Source organism: Pogona vitticeps, chromosome 4, assembly GCF_051106095.1.
Source record: "Pogona vitticeps strain Pit_001003342236 chromosome 4, PviZW2.1, whole genome shotgun sequence".
In the NCBI taxonomy this organism is placed as follows: Eukaryota; Metazoa; Chordata; class Lepidosauria; order Squamata; family Agamidae; genus Pogona; species Pogona vitticeps.
In genome coordinates, this window is record NC_135786.1 from 161,748,065 (window position 1) to 161,769,765 (window position 21,701).

The 21,701-nt window shown below is 40.7% G+C and overlaps 1 protein-coding gene across 4 annotated transcripts in view; it reads left to right on the forward strand.

Annotated features, from left to right (window-relative positions):
• SYCP2L (synaptonemal complex protein 2 like) overlaps nt 1-21,355 on the forward strand; it is a 43,489-nt gene extending 22,134 nt beyond the window's left edge. For 2 of the 4 annotated variants that reach the window (XM_078393436.1, XM_078393437.1), the window contains exons 17-32: nt 1,044-1,105; nt 4,934-4,985; nt 6,208-6,257; nt 8,232-8,280; nt 9,565-9,724; nt 10,935-11,011; nt 12,304-12,433; nt 13,088-13,167; nt 13,360-13,429; nt 14,618-14,752; nt 16,220-16,344; nt 16,501-16,595; nt 18,388-18,487; nt 18,576-18,646; nt 19,203-19,272; nt 20,572-21,355. In XM_078393436.1, the coding sequence (XP_078249562.1) occupies nt 1,044-1,105; nt 4,934-4,985; nt 6,208-6,257; nt 8,232-8,280; nt 9,565-9,724; nt 10,935-11,011; nt 12,304-12,433; nt 13,088-13,167; nt 13,360-13,429; nt 14,618-14,752; nt 16,220-16,344; nt 16,501-16,595; nt 18,388-18,487; nt 18,576-18,646; nt 19,203-19,272; nt 20,572-20,634 (1,389 nt within the window). In that variant the 3' untranslated portion in view covers nt 20,635-21,355. The remainder of the gene's footprint in view (nt 1-1,043; nt 1,106-4,933; nt 4,986-6,207; nt 6,258-8,231; nt 8,281-9,564; nt 9,725-10,934; nt 11,012-12,303; nt 12,434-13,087; nt 13,168-13,359; nt 13,430-14,617; nt 14,753-16,219; nt 16,345-16,500; nt 16,596-18,387; nt 18,488-18,575; nt 18,647-19,202; nt 19,273-20,571) is intronic. The other 2 variants (XM_078393438.1, XM_078393439.1) reach the window with 2 other exon arrangements.
• Nucleotides 21,356-21,701: the final 346 nt, after the last annotated feature.

Here is a 21,701-nt window from a genome sequence, read left to right on the forward strand (position 1 = left end):
TGGGAGACTGAGTCAATCATGCAGCTTGTATGGTTGAAACTTAGGAGCAGAGAATTACATGTCAGCCGTGTTCAAAGATCTGAGAAAACAGGTGGAGGGCAGACAAATAACAAAATAGAGGAGGGGCAAGCCAAAGATGGGGAAGAAGAACTTTGCTAATTGGTTAGTGACAAAAGGTAGTCACTTAGTTTGTGAAAGCTTTTTCTTCCCGCTGAAACCTAGTCTTAGATTGCTTGCAAGATAGTTATTTTCTCAACACCAGTATGCAGCCATAAAGGATTATTGTTGCTGATCCAGAACTCCTATTCCTTTGCTTTCATTTTTTTCCTTTTGCTTTCATTTTTGCTGTATTTTTCTTCACTTTGATCCCTGCTTTCCCTTTCCACTTGTTTTTGTTCTTTCCTCAACTTACTTCTGTGTATAAGATGGGCTTCAATTTTTAGTCTAAAGATTTTAGACAAAAGTATAGTCTTATATATGGACAAATAAGGTACTTAATCCCATTAGCTTTTGACAAATCCTCTTTGCCAGCAAGCCAGGGCAAGAAACAGTCATATTTCTTGATTAAGCATCTAAATGGCACTAGAAATCTGTAAAAGAAATAATTGAAAGCACTCTTGATCAGAGGTAAGGCTCTCTGAAATTGTGACTGACTGGACTTTGCAGCTGACTGCGAAACAGTAAAGCTTGACTAGTCCAACCACCATCTGTAGACCTCTGATCCCCATTCCAGTGGATGAGCACTTGCAGGCTAGGAGCTGCCTTTGCCTGCCCCTGTTAGAATGAGTGGGGAACTAAGCAAAGAAGAGGCAACTAGGCTAAGAATAAGAGCTACTAGAGCGCATCTTTCCCCTCACCTCCCATAGAACTGATCCACAGGAAAAGCTAAGCGCTTCGGACAGCCTGTAAGGCTGGTGGCGTCTAAGTTAGACGGTCATCCCAGAGAGATTCTGCCCAAGCTCTTCTGTTGCTGTTGCTTCCAAGCCTAAACTGTTATGCAGCTTGTATAAATAAGTACATGACCCTCTGTGTTTCCTTTGTAGGATGGTGCTCCAGAGAAGAGGAACAGAGCAAGAAGTTCAAGCAAACAAATTACAGAAACAAAGTGAGAACCTTTTCCTTGAATGTTTGTAATACGTGCTAAAACTCTTTAACATTTTTGTAGCATCATATTAAGACTACAGTTCTCAGCAGCTGTAATAGGATATGTAGATATGTACACCATGTACCTGAGAAAGGACAGAAGACCACGTATTGACATCAGCAAGACTCGCGATCAAAGAAAAGTGGAGGAATTTGCCCAAGTGCTTGAGGAAAGCCTTCTAGGCCCAGCTGATGCAAATGCATCTGAATGATGGGAACATTTTAAGAACGCTGTTTATAACACCGCCTTGTCCACATTTGGCAAGAAGACCAAAAAGATGGATGACTGGTTCGAAGCCCATTTGGAGGAGCTAATGCCAGTCATCGAGGATAAGAGGAGAGCTCTAGCAGCACACAAAGCCTGTCCTAGTGAGTACAACTTGCAAGCTCTTCGAGCTGCTCGTAGCCAAGTCCAACAGGCTGCCAGGAGATGTTCCAATGATTATTGGCTTCAGCTTTGCTCTCAGATACAGTTAGCAGCAGACACAGGTAACATTAATGGAATGTATGACGGTACCAAGCAGGCTTTAGGTCCAATACAGAAGAAATCTGATCCCTTGAAGTCTGCTACAGGCGTGATCATCCAGGACCAAGCACAGCAGATGAACCGCTGGGTGCAGCACTACTCTGAGCTATATTCCAGAGAGAATGTAGTAACCGAAGAAGCATTAAATAACATTGCGTGCCTGCCTGTCTTGGAAGAGTTGGACAGCGAACCAACCTTAGCAGAAATAAAAGCGGCCTTGGATTCCCTCGCCATCGGCAAGGCACCTGGAAAGGATAACATCCCTGCTGAAGTGCTGTAAAGAGACCATCACTACTGAATTGTATGAAGTCTTTCATCTTTGCTGGAGGGAAGGTGAAGTACCACAGGACATGAAGGATGCAAACATTGTCACATTGTACAAGAACAAAGGAGACAGAGGCGACTGCAATAACTACCGTGGCATCTCTCAACATTGTAGGGAAGCTGCTTTCCCGTGTTGTGCTGAAGAGGCTCCAGGTGCTTGCAGACAGAGTCTATCCAGAATCACAGTGCGGATTTTGAGCTAATAGATCCACCACTGACATGGTATTCTCCCTCAGACAGTTGCAGGAGAAATGTAGGGAACAACAGCAGCCACTCTTTGTGACCTTCATAGATCTCACAAAGGCCTTTGACTTGGTTAGCAGGGATGGCCTTTTTAAAATATTTCCCAAAATTGGATGTCCACCTTGACTCCTTAGCATCATCACGTCCTTTCATGAGGGAATGAAGGGCAGTGTAGTTTTTGATGGCTCAACATCAGATCTCTTTGACATCCGAAGCGAAGTGAAACAGGGCTGTGTTCTTGTGCCAACCCTGCTTGGGATCTTTTTTACTGTCATGCTGAAGCAGGCGTTTGGAACTGCAACAGGTGTCTATCTCTGGACTAGATCAGATGAAAAGCTCTTTAATCTCTCTATATTGAGAGCAAAGACCAAAGTCCAGCTGAAATGCATGCAGCCATTGTTGCCCACTCTGCTGAAGACCTCCAACAACTCATGAATTGTTTTAGCACGGCCTGCCAAGACTTTGGACTAACAATCAGCCTGAAGAAAACACAAGTCATGGGCCAGGGCATGGACTCACCTTCCTCTATTACCATCTGCACGTAAGAATTGGAGGATGTTCATGACTTTGTGTACCTTGGCTCAACTATCTCTGACACTCTCCTTTGATGTCAAGCTGGATAAGCACATTGGCAAAGCAGCTACCATGTTCTCAAGACTCACAAAGAGAGTATGGCTCAATAAGAAGCTGACGGCATACACCAAGATTCAGGTCTATAGAGCCTGTGTCCTGAGCACACTCCTGTACTGCAGCGAGTCCTGGACCCTTTGTGCATGGCAGGAGAGGAAGCTGAACATGTTCCATATGCGTTGTCTCCGACGCATTTTTGGTATCACCTGGCAGGACAAAGGACTACTCAAATAGAGTAGTTCTAGATCGAGCTGGAATTTTCAGCATGTATACACTTCTGAAACAGTGATGTCTACATTGGCTTGGGCATGTTGTAAGAATAGCTGATGGTTGGATTCCAAAAAGATCTCCTGTATGGAGAATTAGTACAGGGAAATCACCCCAGAGGGAGACCACAGCTGCAATACAAGGATCTCTGCAAGTGGGATCTGAAGGCCTTAGGAATGGACCTCAACAGATGGCAAACCCTGACATCTGAGCATTCAGCCTGGAGGCAGGAGGTGCATCATGGCCTCTCCCAATTTGAAGAGACCTTTGTCCAGCAGGCCGAGGCAAAGAGGCAGTCATGAAAGCAGCAAAATCAGGGAGCTAGACTGGGTACATATTGTATTTGTCTTCAGTGTGGAAAGGATTGTCACTCTCGAATTGGCCTTCTCAGCCACACTAGACACTGTTCCAAGTCCTCCATGCACAGCATGATACCATAGTATCTCGAGACTGAAGGATGCCTAATCTTAAAAAATCTAAACCTGAGAAAGGGACTGCACTGCAGAATGCTTTCAGTATCATTATTGGCATAGGAGAAGCTATAAGGTAACAAAAGTCATGGTGCTGATAGGCACATAGGAAGCTGCCTTATACTGAGACAGATTACTGGCCCATCCGAACCAAATATTGTCAATTCTGACTGGGGGTGGCTCTCTGGAATATTAGGTAGGATTCTTTTTCAGCTTTACCTGGAGATAGATCCCTGGGATTCCCTGGTGGTCTCCCATTAAAGCATTAACCAGATCCTTCCATGCTTTATACCCAAAAAACAAAGGAGATCAGGTGTGTTCAGGGTGCTTGATGGTATATAGTGGCATGCAGGTGGGCCCATGCATGCATGCACGCACATATGCAAAACATTTATTTTGACAATGCTTAACAACTATTCTATTGTCAAGTAAAATGATATTGATGTATGCATGCTGGCGCAAACTGCCCTTTTCCAAAAGTGTTTTATTTTTATTTTTAGAGAGTATATGTTTCATACATTCACAATACCCAGTATGTAGTAGAAATGCAATATTATTCTCATGTGTTTTACCTATTTTATATGGCATAAGTGCCTTGACAATGGCCCACTACATTTAATTGTATGCATTCTTCATATGTGGGGGATTAAGCATTTACTACATGGAGAAAATCAGCCGATAGCTACCATAGATGGGTGCGATAAACACTACAATGGCCTTGTGTTGATATGGCCACCTTAAAATGTAACTTGACATAGAAACTGGGACTGTATTGGCTAAATAAGAGGAAGGAAAAGTGCATCTCAAAGATAAATCAGTCAAGACTTCTGATGAAAAAGAGCTGTAGCTGGACAGTACAGCACATGTTTCTTCTGCCAGTTATCCAATATTAGTACTCTGTGTATCCAGTTAAAACAACCTTTAGCACAGCAGCAAGGAACCATCTGTCCTCCTGATACTTTGGATACTTCAGGTCCCACAAGGCCCAGCCAGGATGGCCGGTGGTAAAAGGATTATATGAGTTACAGTGCACAACATCTGGATGGTCATAGACTTCCTGTCCCTGATGTGACAGGTGATATGTGTGCATGCATGTGTCAGTTAAAAAAACATGGGGAGATTTTATATAGGGTGATTTTATATAAGATAGTTTCTCTATGATCTTCAGAGTCCTACCAAGCAAAAGATTTAAAAAGATTCTGAAAAGTTGTTACTACGTGCAGTTGCCAATTTTTGAATTTAATATAGTCCAATGGTTAGGAAAATGCACTTCTCTGTTGGGTTTCTTCATAAGAGTTATAAACTTCAGATGTCAAAATTTGTTTTGTAGGAAGGATGCATATGAATTTGAACAGTCATCTGACTCTGTGGCTCATGAGATGGTAAGGCACATTGTCACAAAATATTTAAATAGAAATGTTTAATTGAACAAATTATTATTGTGGATGATCGTATAAATTTGCAGTTGTCCTTTGTCTCCTCTCCTCCTGGCTCACCAGCCTAGAAGTTTATTACACTTCTTTGTCATCCTGAATTTGATTTTAAAAGGGGGAAAAGTATAGTGACATGAATTGTTTCTGCTACTTGTCCTTATTATGTCCCATTAAGTTGCCTTCACCCCATGCCCCCCCATGAATGAGTGATTTCCTAAATGTCTTGTTATTAACAGCCCTGCTAAGCTCTTACAAACACAAAACTATGGCTTCCTTTATGATGTTAATCCATCTCATATTTGGTCTTCTCCTTTTCCTGCTGCCTGCAAATTTTCCTAGCTTGTTGTCTTCCCAGCATGTCTCATCCTCTCATGATACGTCCAAAATATGACAGCTTCAGTTTTGTAATTTTTCCTTCTAGATGCTAAATTTGATATAGAGCCTATCTGTTTGTCTTTCTATCACTCGAGTTTTATCCACAAAGCTGCCCTCCAGCACCATATTTTAAATGGATCAATTATTTTCCCTGCTAGCTTTGTTTACTGTCCAGCTTTCACATTTGCAGGTCATAATCAGGAGCACAGTAATATGTTTGATGTCAGCCTTGGTCTCCAGTGACACTTCTTACACTTGATCTTCTCTAGTTCCTTCAGTTCTTTGTATGAATCAAATAAGAAATGAGTAAATAGTTAAGATCTCCCATTCATTTTTGTCAGAGAGTTTGCTAGAGGACTGAGTAGAATACTGAGAGTGACAGTATTTTCATTGAATTTCTCAAATATATGTGTGCTGAGTTTTATGCATACTTTCCTGGATATTTGAAATCTTGCAAAAGAACTATTCAAAGGACCAACTTTTCTCCTGTTCCTTTATATGATATTCATTTAATATGCTGCAAGAACGTACAGATTCTATACTGGATACATATAAAGAAACCATATACTGGTTTCTTATTGATGATTTATTAATAAAATAGACATATCTTGCTTGAGTGCCTGGAACATAACCTGGTTTGTAAAGTAAAGTTCTGTATGAAGGAAGAATCAGCTCTGAGTCTTCTGCTCATCTCCCAGTTTGTCCCCTGAATCTTTATGCTGGTCTTGTTTGTGCTCCCTCTCTCCCTTTTTAAGAAGCTCTCCTTGAAATAATCCTTCGTTCTGTTTGTTTTAAGGTATCTGAGATGAAGCAAAAAGTATTTGTCCAGAAAACTACTCTGCAGAGGTAAAGGTTTTTTTTACGCTGAAATTCTTTTAATCATTTTGCATAATTAGTGCAAATTGTAAGAGGTTTTGTTTTTCATGTTGCACAGAATTAACAATAAAGTGTATCCTGTTAAGCAGGATAATAATCCGGAAAGGGAAAGTTGAAAGAAATGGAAGGAGTGAGTTGGGAAGGTTTTTAGACTGTGAGGTAAAGTAGTTTGAGTAGTGGGAAATTTCCAATGAGTGGTTACTTCTCATACATCTTTGAAGATGTGGATTACAATCCAGGAGTGCTTATATCAGATAAAACTTGTTGGCCCTAAAAATGTGTGGCACGTGATTTTGTTGGCAAGTTTACATGTGGCAGAAACCAGAGATACAAAAAGAAGGGGAGCTTTGCATAAAATTCTTTCCTAAATGTTTTTGATAGACTTTTGTGGTAGAGGTAAAGCTGATTTACCTCTGATCCCCGGTGGGGGACAGATGAGGCTGTGTCAGTATTACTGCGTTCACTTAATATTTAGTCAGAGGAAGAGACCTGACAAATGCCTGCTCTCCTTTGCTAACCTTCTCCTCTACATATCTGTTGTCCTGTCTTGGACCCCAAGTGTGCGTTCCGAATCCAACCCTTTGTGCATTTTAATAGCATACTTGAGAGGCTTGATTTCCATTTCTGGATGAGGACAAGGTTCTCTTGAAACTCTTAACTGGTATCCCCTATGCATGGAAATTGATCTGCAAATAAGAGGGCCAGAGACTTTCAGTCATTTGATGGAAACCAAGCAGCCTTGGTGAAAATCATTGGGTGAGAACAGCTGAGAACTTTGGACATAGAAAATGTTAGCACAGGATTGTACCCAGTTGTGTCTGTCTGTCAGCAGAACTGACACTGTTGGCATAAGTGGCAAAAATATGGGATTTACGAGTTGTCCAATGCCATTGTTGAAACAGTTCTAAAGTACAATTCCAATTGTCCTTATAGTTTAAAAATATTTTCCAGTAGATGTAGGATATGATAGAATCCTCTCCAATTAATTTTCATTGGATATTTAAAAGTTTGTATTTTCTCTTTGTCCCAGGCAGAGCTTAGGGAGGTCTTTCTTGGACTACAGCTCCCAGAACCCTCCAGCCAGCTGGGAAAAATAAATCTACCCTCCTCTGTGCAGTGCCCCCCTGAGCCCCCCAGATGTGCTTCAAAAGGTGTAGGGATCTCACAGGACAGATTGGAGGGGAGGGCATTGGGACTCTTGGGTAAGCAGAGAAAGGGGAAGACTACTTACATAATACTGGAGGTTTCACACCATATATTACAAATAGAATACCATTAATACTGAGTTAATTCTTTGTTAATATCTATTTCAGTCATTTCTTCCTGCTGGAAATAGATGCAAGGCTATTTTGAAATGCAGTTGCACAGCCACTATCTAAAGAATTGTGCAGTTAATTGTTCATACTTTTGTGGGCTTTACGTTCACAGCGGCAAATCCCCATGAGCTAATAAAGCCAACTATTTTTGAATGTGAGGGGGATTTCAGAAGAACCGTAAGAGCCTGCAGTTAGAATAATTTCTTAAAATCCTACTGGCTCTAGCAGCATTTTCCATCCATTTCAATCCACATTTGCTATCTTCTATCTTTGTTTAATTATACTGTAGTCTGCTTTTCAGTCCAGAGGACAAATGCAAAGTACATGGTTCTTCTCTTTCTATTTTAAGCTGGGAACAATCCTCTGATGAGGTGAGAAGGTTTGTAGGCCAAGATCATTTTGTAGGTTCTGTGGCACATTGGGAGTTTGGACCCGAGTGGTCAAGTTCTAGTTCCATATTCTTATACTTATTGGTGCTCAGCCAGGGTGTTTTGACATGTGAGGCAAAACTGGCAAGAAAGATCAGGTGGGGATTGGACCTGAGAGGAGTTGCATTTAGTAACCAGGTGTGTTGTTATACAGGACCACATAATGATCTCTTTAATTCATTTATTTGTGTTGTGCACAGGAGTTCTGAAAAAGGAAAATTGGAGCTGAGCAAGTCTGAGAGAAGGCTGGTAATGTATCCATTCACTAGGAATCAGGATCCAGAGAAGAAGATACAAATGTTTTAAACATATGTTGCATTGTCACAGTTTTAAGCCCTGTTGAAGCATAAACTATAACCACTAAATGAGGAACAATCACTGTACTGCTGCTTCCTGAATACATGGGGAGCAATACGTCTGACAGGAGACTAGGTATTCAGAACCCTCATTTTCTCAAGCCCCCTTCAGGCATTACCATGAATGAGGGCCCTCACAGATATCAGAAGTTGGGGTCCCGTTCAAGCTTGCCTCCCTCTTCACAATCAGGTTAACAGAAACAAGGGCAGGATGAGGCTGCAGTTCTCCCTCTGCTGAATACATATATCTGAATATTAGCATCTGAATATGGTTTTAGTCTGGAATGTCTCTGAGAATAGGCCTTGAAGCCTTGCTGTGTGTCTCGCACTGCCTTCCCTCCTGCTGAAATGGCATCTCTGCCTGTATAATCTACTAATGGATAACAAAACTCCAAGGCCTGAGATGTTCAATTCACATGCCTGAAAACCCTACATTTTGCCAGAGGAGAATTAACTTTTTGCCTTAGGAGGTAAATGAAACCGGGGGGGGGGGGAGGGGGGAGTTCTTTTTTCCTCTGTCTGCCTCATGGTAATAACCACCCTAGGGTCAAGCCTTGGACTGCATAATCCATCAAGCAGTGTTAGACTGCAGATCCCATCAGCCCTCGCTAGCAGAGACCATGATGAGGTATGATAGGGTTTGTAGTTCAACATGCATGCATTCCACAGTTCTTGCATGCCTACTTCATAGCCCTAGAAGTGCTTGTTCCTAGGTATTTCTCCCAGAATCATTGGAAAGTCATTGGGGATGGTGGGGCTTGCTGTGGCATTCCCTCTTTCACTGCAGTGAGGTCTGAAATAGAGGCCATTTTCTTCTAAGGCTCTGATTCTGATGGGAAGACAGTCTTGTAGGATTCAGCTAGTATATAAGTGTACAGTATAGTGTGGATGCTGGCTGACCATGCCTGTTTTTAAGGGTGCGGGCAAGATTATGTGGGCCAATTCTTTTGATTATTTTAAAATCTTGTACATTTCCTTCAGCACACTGTTTCTAAATTCAACAACAGACTCCAAAATATTTTAAATTATTACGAAATGAGCGAGGCAGAAATGGCTTTTGCCAAGCTAGACTTGCCTGTTAATGTTGCCTTTGAAGTGCTTCTTCTTTTGTGAAAGGGTGCAAAGTAGCAATTCCAGGATGGAACTGACTTTTGTCATCTCTTTTTTCCCCCCCAAGTCTACCAGCTACAAGAATCATCTGTTTTCAGAAAGCAACCAAGAAACTCCAAGCAACAGTACAAGTGAGAAAAGCTGGATACTGGACTCTCAGAAAAAGTCAACACCCAAAACAGTTGACTATACCCGTAAAAGGCCAAGGGTCAGAAGCAGTTTAAAAGGTAAGGTAGACGTGTGTGTCACAGTGTGCAGCATGGCTTCCAATAGCTGCTGGTTGAAAAATGTCCCTGAATAATGGAATTTGGGTTCATGTTGTGCTCATTTGAGAATACTGTGCATCTTCCTGAATTGGTTTGCATTTACTCAGAAGTTAGTTTGTGGTTACAACCTACAAGTATAGGCACTCAGGTTTACTTAACCTTTGTTTAACTATTGGCCTCTGAATGACTTGGGCTTGCTCTTGCAGTGGCTAAATAATTCTCATTTTATAAGAAAAAAAGCAGCACAACAAGGCTTGAGACGTGTTAAAAATAAATAATAATGACAAAATGTTGACCTTTAGTTGGCATTCCTATTAGTTTTGGTATATTGGTGGAGAGAGGCAGAGGTCCATAATGAAGAACGAAAGCCGGAAAGGAGCCACTGTGTTAAGAATGGCAGCAATTGCTAATAGAAGTTTTGAGACATGACTACCTTGTCTGCATATGTGCTTGCTTGTTTGGATGCATGGCAAGCACTCATGCAGATACAGGAAAATGTACTTGTGATTTATTTGCTGTAGTAGAATAACAATTGCATAACATGGTTGTAGGTTTTTTGGGCTGTTCGGCCCTGTTCTGAAGGTTTTTCTTCCTGACATTTTGCCAGTCTCTGTCTGTGTTCTAGTTCTAACTCCTGTCCTCTGAAGATGCCAGCTACAGAGACTGGCGAAACGTTAGGAAGAAAAACCTTTGGAACATGGCCAAACAGCCCGAAAAACCCACAACCGGCCGTGAAAGCCTTTGAGAATACATTACATTGCATAACAATTACACAATATTTGGTTGTTGGTGTCACCGTTTGTGTTTCGCATTTTATGCTCACATTTTCACATTTCCTGGTGCATCAGGCTATTGACATCTGTTTTAAAGCTGACATGACTGCTACTTCTTTAAAAAATATCTAAGTGTAAAATGCTGAAGAATGACTGAGCTGTTTTGTTCAAAGTTTTATTTTTTCTCTATCTGTGCCAGATCTTTGAGTGTAAAACTAAAGATCTATAAAACTATCTGATAAAATCAGCATTTCAAACTCTCGAATGTCACCCAATCAGCAGGAAGCAGTTTCTCATATTACTTCTGGTTTGCTGCATAAGCAGATCTGTGAAGCTATATTCTGTCCACAGTTGCTGATCATGTTTGCTTTAGTCTGTTTTTTCTCTCTCTCTTTTAGTACTGCCATTGTCTTCTCCAAGCAGTGGCAGTGATCATCACTCAAAGAAAGTAAGGAAATATGAACACTTCCAAGAGGTAGCTATAACAGTATGTTTAGGAGGAGTGGGGAAACCTAGTCTTGGGGGCTCTTGAAGACTTACTGAGTGTTTTTATTTGTTTGGCGTAAGCTTTCAGGGGCTGCAGCTCACTTCAGTAGGAGATAAAGAATACGGATTATTGGTTTGTTTGTTTTTACAATGTGGCTTATACAAATTCCAAATGAGTGGGATTTTCAATCTAATTTGATAGATTTGTCTCCATGTTGTATTTTATCTGATTCTAGCCTGATCACTTTTGAGCCCTAGCAAGGTCAGAAAACTCCATGTTGTCCCCGTGTAAACATCACGTAGCTCTTCTTTCGCCATCTCATACCTGTGATTGCTATTTTGCCATTTGCTCCAGCATTTTCAAGTATTTAGAAATGTTTCATTTGAAAGCAGGCACAGGACCCACAGCAGGGCAAAGGTTTAAAGCCCTCCCCTACATTACTAGTTTTGAAAGCCAGACTGAGTCTCCTGGAATTAAAAAAACAACAACACACTGATGTAGCTGCATGCCACAGTTTGTTTGTGAAAATTCCTTCTGGATTATGCTTCCCCAATATTGCCTGTTGTATCCATCTAGCAGAAGTGAGCATGCAGTATTTTCGGACTTTCCCTCAGCTCCAGCTAGCACAGCTGAATGAAGTCTGGAATGGTGTTAATTGTTGCAGCAACACAATGCAGTTGAGCCATTGATTGCCCACCCCAATAGAAACACTACCGATGGTTCTCTTGTAATTGTGGAACTCTCACTGGGAAATGCTCAGGATTTCTGGAACTCTTTCTCTTTTTTTAAAAAATGCTCTTTGGGCTTTTATAGCTGAGGGAGAGAAATGTATGGGGAGACCTTTATTTGATGGCCTGGTATCACTTTTATTTCCTTGGTAGATTAATATCTTGATGAGTTGTCACTTAGTGTATGATTCTGAAAATATGTGTTTAGTAAATGCATCTTAAAGAACCATAAAAAACAGCTGGTTGGTGTCTAAGTGCCTCTTCATGTCAAGTGAATTGCATTCCAGGTGCAGTATAACACTAGATGTTTTGAAGTGTTGTAGTACAGCGAGTTAATTAAATCTTTTGTGTAAAAACGAAATGTGGTATGTTTCTTTAAATGGATGGGTAGATACATATCACTCGCAAAGGATTGGAGTTGGATACATTGTCAGCTGCACAGAGAACTTTTATTAATGGGTGGCATGCAAATGTAGCGCATGAAGTATATCACACTTTGCTAGTAGGTGTTTCTACCCGGGAGAACTTTGATGCTTTTAATTTCTTTTCCAGCTGGGAAATTCAGCACTATACAGAGAAAAGGTAAAGAGAAGAACAAAGTCAAGTGCCACAGAGATGCATAACTTTGCAGCTGTGCAGCCCCCTGGAATTTCATCAACTCCTTTATCACACATTAAACAAAGTAAGTTGTTCCTTACATGTGACGCTTGTTCCTTTTGTACTACTTTTATATCTGTATCATTACATCCTGTGGTCCTGAGATGGGATTTAATTTAATGTTTCACAGATTAGCTTCTCCTCTGTAAAACACAGGCTGAAATTCAGTAGTAAGTAGCAGCTAGAGTAGATCTGTCAAGTCAGTGGAACTTACAGAGCCATTGACTCACCAAATTCCCATTGATTCAGTGGCCTCTTCTAGTTGTGACTTACTACTGGATTTCAGCTAATGTGTTATAGAGGAAAAGCTGAATAATGGCTCTCTGAAAGGAATAATCTCTGTTCTGTGTTCTCCCAGAGTATTTCTGGAGTTGGCCAAGAAGTGGGGGTATATGTGTATGTGTATGTACAGAACTGCATATAGCTGTGCATAAAAACACTGTTTGGCCTTCACTGACTGTACAGTTATACATTGGGTGGAATGCTGAGTGAGTTAGGTGGACCCTTAGAGGCTGGCTTCTCTGTCTAATTACAGAATGCTGGTTCAAGTGAGAGTTGGAAAGGAAAGCACCTTGATGTCCCTTGGCCAGCATCCAGGCCATGGGGGTTGATACAGTATGATTTAATTTTTATTCAGGCATCTGCACTATGCCCTACAAATTCAGATTGCTTCTTTTAGATGCCTTGGATATGGCGGAGGCCCCTTTGCCATTAAGCAGTCCTTCTTCTCCCAGTAATTCGGATGTTGGAGAAAGCACGGTACGGTTGTAATAAATATTCTTATATTTTGTGTTTATGTACGTGCATGCATTATAATATAATAGATGTGTTCTATATACCTCTTTAATTAGAAGTATTGTACTCTTTTTATGGCACCTTCCATTTATAATGCTGGTAAACAATACAATTTTTTGTTAGAAAGATCTAAACATTTTCTTTCTTTTAACTCAGAAATATGAAGCGGCATCTAGCACTCTGCCTCTGAAAGATAAAGTCTTCATATCAAAGCGGAAGCTTTCAGGTAGAATGAGTACTGGAGAAGCAAAATGTGGAAGAAGCCGAAAGCCAAAGCCAAACCTTCATAACCAGCTTCCAGTCTAAAAATAAGGAGGAAAGTCCTTCTTTCTTTCCCATTTCACTGCAGCTCAGGGCTGTGATACAGTTCATATGAACAGTTACCATCATTACAAAGTAACCCACATGGGCTTTCCTGATTGATCCTGTAAAGGCAAGGATCGGCAAAACACAGGTCAAGGCAGCAGGGATGATCCTGCTGATTCCGTGGTCCCCTAAAAACACACAGTCACACCGTTGATATTGGTTGAAACATGAAGAATTGCACTCTAGGAAGTATGCTTTTCCTTTAAACCAATGCACATGGTCCCCATGCCTTTAGTTTAGTTTCGTATTTTTATTTATTTATTTTTAATTTTTTGTAAAGAGTGAAATAATGTTTTTGGAAGAAGTGGATTTCCACAGTTTCTATTTTGAACAGGAGAGGGTAGTACAGCCCATGGTGGTTCCACTCCTGGATAGCTCAGTGGCTTACATCTCTGGCTGCTGAGCCAGAGGTTGGGAGTTCGATTCCTCCACTGTGCCTCCTTGATCCCTCGAGAGGGACTCGATGATCCGTAAGGGTCCCTTCCAGCTCTGCCATTCTAAAATGGTGATGAAATGAGGAGGAGGAGGAGGAGGAGGATGGTAAAATGGCTCCTGAATCCTCCAAAGCTGCCCACTCCTGATGTAAAATGCCATTCTCTGTTCAGAGTATCCTGATGATGTGGCTCTAACATCATTTAATTCGGAAGCTACATCCAGCTGGGGCTTATTTTTTAAGGATACAGCTGTATTTAGGTTTAACCAAACTAAGCTTTGTGAAAGTGACATTGGGTAGTATCTTTTAAATAATTAAAAAGAGGCAAATTTTTGAGCCCAGGACCTGCCACCAGGCTGGAAAATGCGGCGCTTGAGGAGATTGGGCAAGGGGAGGGAGAACAAGTGGAAGCGGAATAGTCTAAAAAGCCTCTTGACCAGGTATTGGTCAGGGCATGAAAAGCAATCCTTCCATGGCCACCATGGAGACTATAAGCTTGTGCATCCACTCAAGGTGTATAGTGTCACTGCAGAGAAGGCAGAATGAATGGGCTTTCTTCCATAAGCTTTGTAAGGCTATGTACCGACAATTGGATATGGAATTATATTTTGTTAGATTCGTTAGTTGGTCCCAATAAGAAGCACTCGAAACGCCCTGAGAGGACACCTAGGAGTAACCGTTCTCCCAACATTCTGTTTGAACCAAGAAGACTCTTTAATTCCCTAGAGGTGGAAGAGGAGGCTGAAAAAGGTGATGAGACTTTTGTGATCGTTGCAAGCCAAGCAACCTGGGTCTGCTTCACATTCCCTAAAACAGAGTTTCTCTGTGGGCTGCTTATGAAACAAACAACAATGAAATTAAATACAAAACAGTGCCCGAGACCCCATTTGGTTTGCTTGGTGTAAACCCAAAATTGTCTAACTGTATACACAGTGGTTTGGGTTGACTCTTCTCTACTCAGATGTACCCAGCTTATGCATTCAGTTGCAAACTTAGGTTCACCACAAATGGCAAGAAATTTCAGAAAACTACTTGCACACTTTCCCTTGTGCATACAGTATTTTATAATAGGATTCTGGCCAGTAAATACTGGTACATATAAACATAGCCATGAACTGGAGACTAAAACTGTAAACTATAAGTAACTGAGAAAACTCATATGAGTAAAAAAGGTGTTCACTTAGTTCTAAACAGACCAATGGGATGACAGGGACTAGCAAGCTGCTGCTTAAATGAGATGCCACGATTGCCTCTGGAGATTAACTCTTCGTTCGTTTTTGGAGGGCATTTAGAGCGGGCCTCTAAAGAACAATATTAAGGTTTGGGTAGGTACATAAGGGCGGAAGTCTTTTAGCTGACCAGGTTCAAAGCCATTTAAAGCTTTTAAAGGTTAAAATTGCAAATAGGGAAAAATAATAATTGTGTGATCCCTCAGCACAGGGCGAGTTCTTTAGGGCTAACTTTTTGGATCATCCAAAATTTATAAATAACACAAGAGTTGTCTAGATCTCTTCATCAAGCAAAAGTGGCATGATGTTTCAGGGTGGGCAATGAAGTAAATCATTGAAAAAATTAGGCCAAATGGGAATGCCCAGTGGTCCTGACTGCCCAGTACAAGCAAGGCAAGAAGGAATTTGCAGATTCAGCATGGGATAAAAGCAGTCACCATACCAGTCTATAGTCTCTCCTTTTATTGTAGACAAAAATCCTGGTGGAAATCCCTGTTGGTCTATCTGTTGCCTTGAGGGGAGCCATGTTGCCCGGAGCAGGGGGTCAGACCGACAGGGCTCCCAGAATTCTGTTCTTCCATGTGCAACCAGATGCCTGAAGTACTCTAATGAGTACTATTAAATAACTTCAAACTGTATCATGTACCAGCTTCCCATTATGGCTTGCATTATTTTTCTGAAATAAGATAGTTGCAACCATATCACAGTGATATTTTTTCCAAGATTGTGCAGTAATGATGGCAATAATGAAGAGCTGTATCTCATTTGCAGTTTGCAATCCTAAAGGAGTCCTTCAAAGATTGTTATTCTTGTTGAGCATACACAGATCCAAGGAAATCTTTTTAAAAAAATATGTTATACTGACCACTGGTTTCATAACCCGTTGATTTCTGTGACTTCATGGCTGAATTAGACAATGGCCTCTCTGTTCTTGTGCATACAACTTGGTGAGCTATGTTCCTTTTTTTTTTTTTTTTTTTTTTTGCAGGGCAACCTTCAAATGAATTAAAGGATGATACATTTTTCACAAAGACATTTGAGGAAGAAATTGGTGATTCAGGAGTCATTGCTGCATTTGAGAACTTCACAAGTGAATTAAAGAAAACATTTTGGGTAACTGTATTTTATTAAAATTTACAATAAACAAACAAACCAAGTAGTTTTCTATCCACTGTGTATTGCTTATGTACATAATATGTCAACAGACAGGTATTTTCCATCTCTAAATATCTCTAAATTCAATTCTAATTTGCTAACTTTGTGGTCTAGTCTAGGTACAAGAAGATGGAGATTTACACCCAAAATGTCCTGAAGGCACCAGGACAGAATTTGTCTGACTTGCTGAGTCAGATCCATCAAAGTCGGTAGGTAGTGTCTATCCAGTGGAATTTAAGGGTCACAATCTTTTCTGCAAGGACTATTGCTAAGCATAAGTGAAAGCCTGAGTTCTTACATACTTGTTGTTGGCCATAACAGTTGAGGATGATGAAGAGTTTTCAGCACTCAACGCTCACCAGATGAACCTTGGCTATTTCAGTGTTTAAAAAGTGTTTAAGTTAGTGAAACAGGAGAAAAGCAGTATTCTTCGCGCATTGCGTACCTGCTCCATCTCAGTTAAAGGGAACTGTTCTCTAGCACGTCTTGTATTTGAACTGCAGCTCTGAGTTCTATCAGCCAAGCTAACTTATGTTGCTCTTAGCAAAAGGGACTTGGAAAGGAACACAGGGAGAAAAGGGCCCTAGGCTCTGTTCCTGGCATCTCAAAAGATCTGTTTCCAGAAAGACTAAGGAGTATTTGCTTTGATAGGTAATAGTTTGACTTTGTAAGGCAGCCTTCCTTCTCTCTGTAGATGTTTATATTATTTTCAACACATCTGGAGTGATACGCGTACTTCTATGTTAAATTATTGAGGTAGATGGAGCCATTTCTGTAATCTGCATTTTAGATTGGTCAAGACATATGTATATATTTGTACTTTACATACTGCTCTTCATGCTGTTGGAGAGTGTGATATGCAACCAATTGCATCAAATAGGCCAGAATCCTAATGGGCATTTGCACTGTAAGTGTACGTGTGATTTAATACAGTGGTACCTCGACTTACGAACTTAATCTGTTTTGGAACGACATTCGTACGTCGAAAAGTTCGTAAGTCGAAGTACCATTTCCCATTGAAATGCATGGGAACAGAATTAATCCATTCTAGCATTTCAAAAGGCAAAAAGGCAGGGGGAAAGGGCTAGGAATTCTAATTTCCCACCCTTTCTCCCTGCCATGGGAGACCTCCCTGGGGGTCCCCACTGCCGCGATCGGTGACTTCGGAGCTCTCAAAGGGCTTTCCGCCCAACATTGGAGGAAGCCCTTTGAGACGCCCAAAGCCAAAAATTTGAATTTCCCGCCCTTTCTATCTGCATTTTTAGCTTCGGAGGTCTCAAAGGGCTTTCCCTCCCAACATCGGAGAAAGCCCTTTGAAACCCCTGAAGCCAAAGACAGGGAGAAAGGGAGGAAATTCGAATTTCCAGCCCTTTCTCCCTGCCTTTTTGCAGGGAGCCATTTACAAATGGCTCAATTAGCAAAAAAACAAAAAAAATGGCATTGACTTGCGAACGGAGCCTCAACCTCGTTTGTAGGTCGAGCACCATTCGCAAGTCGATGCCAATTTTTGCCAACGGAGCCGTTTGTAAATCAAAAAGTTTGTATCTAGGGACATTCATAAGTCGAGGGTTGACTGTAAATTGCAGTTACTATAGTGAATTGCCAGTAATTGAGTATTCCTGGCTATGTGACTGGAATGCAAGTTGCAACTTGTTAATTAGTGGCGATTCATCATTGCAATTTAGACAAATACTCTTAATGCCTGCATAATTCCCCAGTCGGATTCTGGTCAGAAGAGTTAAAAAGAGTAGATAGAACCTGATAAAACCCAAATCCACAATTGGTTTCAGATGAGAACATGAATGAAAGCTTTGTTTCTTTTCACATGGAAAAGTTTGTAACATTGTCAGGTGCCAATGGTCAGGTATTTTTAAAGCACATAAAATAAACTAGATAGGATCTGGTAGCCTAGGTGCTAGAAATTACCACTGGTCTGGCAGGTAGCTATGTCTGATACCATTTTGCTGAAGGAATATCATGGCTTATGATTGTCTGCAACAGGCTGAATGAATTGGAGAACTTCCACAAGATTGTTGTTCAGGAACTTGACAACCTTGAGAAAAGAACACAGTTTCTCTTGAGCCTTGAAAAAGATACTGTGGTGTGTATACTTCTTTTAAAAACTTTGATTTTTTTGATCATTTTTTAATTCTTCGATGTCTGGCTCATATTAATAACATCCATTTCAGGAATTTTGGACTGAACAATCCAACAAATTGAACAGTAAGCTGAATGCTTTTTGCATTCATCAAGTGCAGAGGTATTTTATCTTTTTGCTGTCTGCTTAATGAGCACAATTTAAAAGTTTACTTGTGCACACTTCTCCTCTGTAGGTAGGGTTCTGAAGGTCACTCTGTGTTTGTTTACATGGTAATCTCATTGCTACTCAAAGTACCTTCAGTTGGTAAAAGTTCTAAGTGGCATGTCCCATCACCTGGATATTACCAGCACTATGCCTTTTTCTTTTCACACAGCCACATGCAGTGATGTGTTATCTCTCTCCGCGTGTGTATTCTGTGCAACATTCTATGTAATTTCACTGAATAAGGAAGTACTTCAGTTTCAGGAGAGGGAAAGAGAACCGAGAGCCTTTTCTCTACTCCATGTTTTCTGATTATGATGGTTGCAATATTCTAAAAACTGTTGGCAGCCAGTGTCATCAGGAAACATCTTGTATTGTACAATAGCCCAGTGTTCGTTTCTCTTTCCCCTTCTTCCACGGTGAACATCACTTTGGTGTGTGTGTTCTTCAGCTGAAGAAACTGAGGGTGCTAAATTGGGGTAATCAGCTCTATCCAATATGTCTTATTTTGCAGGATGCAGTCCATGGATTCAGTCCTGGCCAAATCAACAAGAAGCCTGGATGATACTATCCAAAATATAAAGGTAGATATTTATAGATATGTTCTAAACATGCTTTCTGTTGTCATGCCAACTCTGAAGAAGTCCTGGAGTTGTGCTTCCTCACATCCCCCTCTATTTCACTACTGCCTTTTTACAGTCTTTACCTCAGCACATGTACTCCAACTGGGGAAGGTAAAAAGAGGATTCAACATGCTCTTTCGGTGTTCATGAAGTCATCATTTTAATCTGCATCAATGATTGCAAGTGCAGAATCAAATGACATTTATCAACCCATTAAAAGAACAAATATTAATGTAGTATTTCATGCCTAGGCTAAATGACCAGGGCTCCCTGTTAGGACACTGCTTCATAAATACGAAATTTACTAAATTTATTTTGACATCCCACATCAACTCCTTCGATATTATTGGCACAGTTAGAATTTATCCATTTGTGTCCGCAAATCTTCATGGACTACAGCTCCTAGAAATCCTGGCCAGCACAGCTAGTGGTGAAGGCTTCTAGGAGGCGTTTTGTCCAAGAACATCCGGGGACACAAGGTTGGGAACCACTGCTTTAGAATTACTGGTCTCATATAACGTCCCTCTCCAGATAGTAATGAATATTACTTTGCTTGCTTCGAAATGTGCTAAGCCAGCCCTACTGCCTTGGGGACAGCTGTTGGTTATTCTCTTGAACAGAGCCTTGGATGTCTGCCCCAGAGTTCTGCCCTTAACAGCACCAACATTGAATGCAACATACTACTTCTGGCACGATTTCTCCTTTTTCTATTTTATTTCCCCCCCCCCTTTCATAATTAGAAACGCATCAGAGCACAGGGAACAGAAGAACCCTAGCGAGAGATTGCACAGGAATCTTGTGTAAAATGTTACGTTGTGATGAATTCTGCTCTTCATTTGGGATTGAGTTGAGGCTCTGTTTTTAATCTTAATGTTACTCTCATCAGACAAAGGAGCTAGAGAACCTCCGTGGTAGCATGTTGTTGATAACCTTTCAATATTGGAACCTTAAACAAACTACAGTTCATTGGCTGGAATCATACTGGTATTCATGTGAGGTTTGTACAAGTTACTGTGGCTCATCATGGCTAGGTGATGAGGTGCTGGGGTATATCTCAATTGTTCAGTTGGGCACATGATTAGCAAGGCAACTGGGACACACCTCAGTTAGCCACAGCAAGGTACATAAATCTTATGTGAATACCAATAGGATCCTGGCCAGTGATTTTCTTTAATTGTGTTTTGAGTACTTGAAGTTTGCAGACTGCAGCCACTCGTAAGTACAAGTTTTCCAGCAGGATAACCTTTTCTTTTCCCACAGCTTCACAAAGGAGTAGATGACAAAGAAGAGAGGAACAAGATTTTTGTCGTTACTTCGGACTAAAATTCATTTAAGCAAATGTAGAAGGTCTCCATCAGATGTAGATGGTATCTGAATAATTTTTAAAAGATATTGGATAAGTACCTTGAGTCCACACTTATCATAAATCATTCACACTACTCACTGCTAACGTTAAGGCTAACCTGAGTTAAAACTTTTTTCTTGCCCACCAGGGGATAGTATTGAGGAGTTTTCAGAATTAGATTGCTGAAACGCAGAGTATACGTGATATTCTACATCAAATCATGATTTATTTCCAGTCTTAAAGCAGTCAGTTATATTGGGTATTTCATAACTGTAAGATCTTACTGTGTCAGAAGTTTTGTAAACAAATTAAAGATATGATTGCTTGTACCACAAAACTGATGGTTTTCCTGGTTCTCTCCCCACCAGGGGACGATAGTTTAAATGCTGTATTTGAAGTCTTTTTATTATTTTGGTCACAGAAGCTTCCATCCAGTGCAACTTTGTGTTGTCCAAATCCCAGCTCAGATTTCTTGTCCCTACTCCCTGGTGGCTAATTAAAAAATTCACCTAGCCTTTCTACTCTCAAACACTCTCCAGCCATCAAATGAATTGGGTGTAAGAGTCCTTAATCACAAATTAAGGTACTAGATTTTGTGGAAACATACCTACCCTGTTTCCCTGAAAATAAGACCTAACCTGAAAATAAGCCCTAGTAGGATTTATTAGGATGCTCATAATATAAGCCCTACCCCAAAAATAAGCCCCAGTTAAGTGAAACCCCGCCCTTCACCATTGTGCAGGAACCAGAAGAAGATGACAGGACCATATTTGAATAAATGTAGATTGTTTTACATGAAAAAAATAAAACATCACCTGAAAATAAGCCCTAATGCATTTTTAAAGCAAAAATTAATATAAGACTGTCTTATTTTTGGGGAAACATGATAGAAGAAGGGATAATCTAGAAGAGAACATATTTGCCCCTTGCTTTGGAAGACCTGAAAATCAGGTTGTTATTCTGCAGCATGTTAGCAACTAAAATAATACTTCCTATAGCTCCGTGTTTAGTTTCCTGTTCAAAAAGCCATGGTGTAATACCTGAC